Source organism: Rhincodon typus, chromosome 25, assembly GCF_021869965.1.
Source record: "Rhincodon typus isolate 14 chromosome 25, sRhiTyp1.1, whole genome shotgun sequence".
Taxonomy (NCBI): Eukaryota; Metazoa; Chordata; class Chondrichthyes; order Orectolobiformes; family Rhincodontidae; genus Rhincodon; species Rhincodon typus.
The window spans coordinates 1,692,633-1,698,403 of NC_063356.1; the positions used below are offsets into that span (position 1 = coordinate 1,692,633).

At 48.3% G+C, this 5,771-nt stretch overlaps 1 protein-coding gene across 2 annotated transcripts in view; it reads left to right on the forward strand.

Moving 5' to 3' along the window:
• Positions 1-5,508, forward strand: part of LOC125486086 (myoD family inhibitor domain-containing protein-like) — an 81,067-nt gene extending 75,559 nt beyond the window's left edge. For both annotated transcript variants that reach the window (XM_048612172.1, XM_048612171.1), the window contains exons 4-5: positions 1,909-2,235; positions 4,841-5,508. In XM_048612172.1, coding sequence (XP_048468129.1) covers positions 1,909-2,235; positions 4,841-5,091 — 578 coding nt within the window. In that variant the 3' untranslated portion in view covers positions 5,092-5,508. The remainder of the gene's footprint in view (positions 1-1,908; positions 2,236-4,840) is intronic.
• Positions 5,509-5,771: the final 263 nt, after the last annotated feature.

The window sequence follows — 5,771 nt, forward strand, 5'->3', positions numbered from 1 at the left end:
GTCGGAGGGTCAGTGCTGAGGGAGCGCAGCACTGTCAGAGGGTCAGTGCTGAGGGAGCGCAGCACTGTCAGAGGGTCAGTATTGAGGGAGCGCCGCACTGTCGGAGGGTCAGTGCTGAGGGAGCGCCGCACTGTCAGAGGGTCAGTACTGAGGGAGCTCCGCACTGTCGGAGGGTCAGTACTGAGGGAGCGCTGCACTGTCGGAGGTTCAGTGCTGAGGGAGCGCCGCACTGTCGGAGGGTCAGTGCTGAGGGAGCGCCACACTGTCAGAGGGTCAGTGCTGAGGGAGTGCCGCACGGTCGGAGGGTCAGTGCTGAGGGAGTGCCACACTGTCAGAGAGTCAGTGCTGAGGGAGTGCTGCACTGTTGGAGGGTCAGTGCTGAGGGTGTGCTGCACTGTCGGAGGGTCAGTGCTGAGGGTGCACCGCACTGTCGGAGGGTCAGTGCTGTGGGAGCACCGCACTGTCGGGGGGTCAGTGCTGAGCGATCGCCGCACTGTCGGAGGGTCAGTGCTGAGGGAGCGCCGCATTGTCGGAGGGTCAGTGATGAGGGAGCGCCGCACTGTCGGAGGGTCAGTGCTGAGGGAGTGCCGCACTGTCGGAGGGTCAGTGCTGAGGGAGTGCCGCACTGTCGGAGGGTCAGTGCTGAGGGAGTGCTGCAGTGTTGATGGGTTGACCCTGTCAACCAAAGATGCTTCCCCCCAACCACTCCCTCATAAACACTGTGGGTGGCAGGGACTTCAGCCGAATCCAACCCATTCCTGCCCTCAATCCTTCCCCTTCCACCCAGATCAACGAGAGAGTTCCCCATGTCATCAGTTTCCACCCACTAGTCTCTGTTTTCAAAGGATAATCTGCACCATTTCTAGTACTTTCAACAGCATGCGACCACCAAACACATCTTCTCTTCCCTCCCCTGCACTGTCAGTATTCTATAAGAACCATGCTGTCCATGATCCCCTGGTCCAAACCCTCCATCATTCCTAACACTTCCTCACTCCCCCATGGGACCTCCCCATGCAATCACAGAGGTGTAACTCCTGCCCTCTCCCCTCCTCCCTCCCCACTGTCCTTTCAATCTGGTCGACTGCCTTCACTGCTCACAACATGGTCTTCTTTACATTGTCGAGAGCAAACACAGATTGAGTGACTGCTTTGGCGAACACATCTGCTTTGTCTGTGGGAATGAGCCCAACCTTCCAGTTGTTTACCATATAAAACCCACCTTGTTCCCATGTTAGTGTTTTCATCCAGGCCCTGCTGTAGTGTTTTGGCCAAGTCCAGTACAAGCTGGAGGAACTACACCTCATTTTGCACTTTGGCACCTGAGAGCCTTAGATCTCAATATTGAGTTCTACAACCTTAGAATATGAACGCTGTCTTCTATTTTGTTTCCAGCTCTTTGCCCTGCCCAACCCCAAAATCTTGTTTCTGTAGGTTTCTTGTGAGCATTGACACCCTACTTTCAACATTTCTCATGTATCATTGACACTTTTTTTATACCTACATCACTCCTTAACCACCATTAGAATGACTTTTGTGTTTTTGTCTGGGCACCCTCACCATTTGTTGCACCCGCTCCTCCTCCACCAAATGCGCACACACACACACGCACACACACACACGCACACACGCACACACGCACACAGCCACACACACACACAGACACACAGACACACAGACGCACACACAGACACACATATACACACACAGACACCACAAAGACACACCACCCCATCAACAGTGTTAAAACCATCATTTTCCAGCTCCCTTCAGTTCTATAGAAGTAGCATTCGACTTGAAAGGTTAATTCTGTTTCACTCCACAGATGCTGCAAGACCTTCTGAGTTTCTCCAGCACTTTCTGTTTTAATTATTGATTAAAACTTTTCTTTATTGTCTCTGTTTTAAGATCAACCCAAGGCCCCCCATACAGCAAGATGCTTGGTGCCAGAAGATGCTGGACAGTGTCCTGTTTTATCGCAGACTAGTATCAGACATGCAGCCCACTCACACAGCACAGATACTGATGCTGCAGGCACAGCAGAAAGCCCAATCACCCACTCTCTGACTGGGCACAGAGCACATTACAGTCCTGTGGAGCACTCCACCCCACTGAGCTCACACAGCCAGCATGGGAAGCTGCAGTCTTATCCCTCCATCAACAGCCACAGCAGCAAGAAGAGTAAATCCAGTTCCAGGTCAACGGCATCTCAGATCCCATCTGACGCAGAGGAAGGTGAGTCCAACCTCCTGCTGTTTGTACTAATGTAACAACCTGTCTCAGTGACATTCATAATGTAACTCTCAATAAGAAGAATAATAACACAGACTAATGGAGCCATCAGATGGGCTGAATGGCCTTTTCCCATTGTCTATTAAATAAACAATGTTATATCCCCAGCCATATCCCATTTCTGGGGTTTACCGTGGCTGTCGTTGGTACATATTTACAAGGGTGAACAGGTGATGATGATAGGAATGGTTGATCAGAAATGCTGATCCTGATCATTATCTGGAAATCACCAGGTCCTGTCGCGACAGTGTATCCATCTGAATTTCCCAAAAGGACACAATTGGGAGTTTCTGTGATGTTCTTCAGGAAGGAGCAGGGGGATAAAGGGAATGTTAGACCCTTTCGCAAGGCGCCAGAAGCAGGGAAAATGCTAGAACTTTTTATAAAGGACATGACTACTCATTATCTGATCAGACAAAGTCAACATGGATTCATGAAGGGAAATTAAGTTTGATAACCTTGATTGTGCTTTTCAAGCATGTAACTTGCAGTGTCAATAAGGGGGAGTGAGAGAATGTGGTGAATTTGTGTTTTCAGAAGGCTTTTGATAAATTCCTATCCACCTTTAGTAAACAAAGACCACATGAGATTGGAGGTAGTAAATCAGCACAGAATGAGGATTAGTTAACAAACAGAAAGCAGAGATAGGCAGATATTGGCAGGCTGTGACCAGCAGGGAGTAGTACTGGGGCATTATATCAATGATATGGATGTGGGGATATGGGTTCTTGTGGTTCAGTTCTTGTGGTAGTCTCCTTACATCTTGATCAGAAGCCTGTGTAGAAGTCCTGGCTGCCTCAGAGGTAGGTCATAACACATCGGAACAGGCTGACTCCAAATACCGGGATGTGTGGGATGTCATTTAAATTAATATTTCTAAATTTTCAGACGATACAAATCTGCCGGGGTGTATGAGTTATAAGGAAGATGAAGAGAAGCTGCAAGGGGATTTAGACAGGCTGAATGAATAGGCAAGAGCACAGCAAACTGGATATTACATGGATAAGTGTGAGGTTCTCCAGTTTGGTTAGAGGACAAAGGGGCAGAGTATTTCTTAAATGGTGAGAGGTTGGAAAGTGTTGATGTCCAAAGCGACTTTGGTGTCCTTGTTCATTCCTCAGTGAAAGCTACATACAGGTGCAGCAAGCAATTCAGAAGACAAACAGTCTGTTAGCTTTTGTCACAAGAGGATCAGAGTACAGGAGCAGAGAAATCATCCTCCAATTCTGTGGAACACTAGTGAGACTGCACCGGGAGTATTGTGTGCAGTTCTGGTCCCCTTGTCCAGGGAAGGTTATACTTGCCCTAGAAGGAAAGAGGTTCACCAAATTGATTTCTGGGATGGTGAGACTGTCCCATTGGGAGAGATTGAGGAGACTGGGTTTACATTCTCTGAAGTTCAGAAGAATGAGAGGCAATCTCACAAAATTGCAACTTACTTACACAAAATTCTTAAGGAGGTATCAGGGCTGACACAGAAAGCATGTTTCACCTGGCTGTAGGGTCTAGTACCAGATATACAATCTCAAAATAAAAGCTCGGCCATTTCAGATACAGATGTGGAGGAATGTCTTCACTCAGAGGGGAGGGGGTCTTTGGAATTCTCTACCACAGAGAGAGGTGGAGTCTCAGTCATTGAGTATGTTCAAGATGAAGTAATTAGACTCCTAGATATAAATGAGATGCAGAAGCATGCGGTTAGCACAGGATAATGGCCATGAGGTAGATGATCAACTACGATCTAGAAAGGTAAAGGGGCTGAATGGTCTACTCATGCCCCTTTCTCCTATTACCATGTTGGAGCATGATCAACACTCAGTTATCAGGCTATTCAAATGAAATTTGGAACTGAAGCTGAAAATATTAAAACTGAATTGTTTGTGAGATAATAACTTCAAACTGCAATCCCCGAAGAATCTCTTCTTCAAGTTGTTTAACAGAGAGTTCCTGGTGCCCCAGTAAAGATCAATGCCACTCATGTGATCTGGGCTTTATCCAGCTGAGAACAAATTGCTCTTGGGTGGGCAATATGGGACAGTTACTGCTGGCCACAGCTCCCCCATCCCTCTGAGTTCATGAGGAAGAACAAAACAAGGTGGCTGTGGTTGTATGATCTGCTGTGAATTCAAACTGGCCAATTCTAGGAAACGTTCACCACTGGAAAATTAAGCTTTGGAGCTCGTCACAGTCTGAGTTGGATGTAGAACAGGCTGCCAGGGAGGGAGCAGACTCAATCCCAGATTTATGCTCAGTTTATGTGATGTCACTAAGGATGCATGCTACTAGCTTCTCTGTGAACTCAAGGGAAGTGAATAATTAGCCAATGGTCCTGCTGATGATCCCTGTTAGAGAGAGAAAGAGAGGGCAATTTAGTCAGGATTCCTGTTCGTGAACTTGCCAGTCAGTGCTGTTAGATGTTAGTTTAGGGTAGGATTGGATTTAGCTCTGACCTTTTTTGTTGTTGTCTGGATATCTGTTTTAAGCATACTGATCTGAATCTAATTGAAAAGCCATAACATTCTTCCTCTCTGTCTCTGTCTGTGTGTAGATTGCTGTGTTCACTGTATCCTGGCCTGCCTTTTTTGTCAGTTCCTCACCCTGTGCAACCTTGTGTTAGACTGTGCGACTTGTGGAACCTGTGCCTCAGACAGCTCCTGCTGTTTCTGCTGTGGCTCGGAGGAATGTGGGCCGTGTGACTTGCCATGTGATCTGGATTGTGGCATCGTGGATGCTTGCTGTGAATCAGCAGACTGCCTGGAGATCTGCATGGAGTGTTGTGGCCTCTGCTTCTCCTCATAACTGTGAATCACGGCAATCCAGATGGGCTTCAATGGGAACATGGCACAGTTGTTGGTTTTGCTCAGACTCAGAGACTCTGCAGCCAATGGAGGGAATGTCCTCCAGGCCAAGGAAAAGTGTATGAGAATCCCAACTCTGAAAGCTAGTATTGCCAGGACTGGAAGACAAGACATAAGTCACAAAGACATTGTCGGCATCGCCATCAGTTCGTTCAGATATCATGTTAAAAACCATGATCTTCAGACACTTCAAACTCCAAAGGTTTTTGTGGGTCAGTTTATTTTGTTCCCCTTCACCTGCTCAGATCGTGCCCCCCCGCCCCCACCAGTGGTATCCCATGTTGAAACTGCTCTTCAGTCCTTGATCCCAGTCCTGCATTCTACAGGAAATGCAGAATAAGGGGAAAGTGGCAGTGGGTCGAGGTGATACTCTGGGGAGGGTGGCAGTGGGTCTGGGACGATAGTCTGGGGAGGGTGGCAGTGGGTCAGGGACGATACTCTGGGGAGGATGGCAGTGGGGTCAGGGACGATAATCTGGGGAGGGTGACAGTGGGTCAGGGGCGATCTCTGGGGAAGATGGAAGTGGGTCAGTGGTGATACTCTGGGGAAGGTGGCTGTGGGTCGGGTGGAGACACTGGGGAAGGTGGGTCAGGGGCAATACTCTGGGGAAGGTGATAGTGG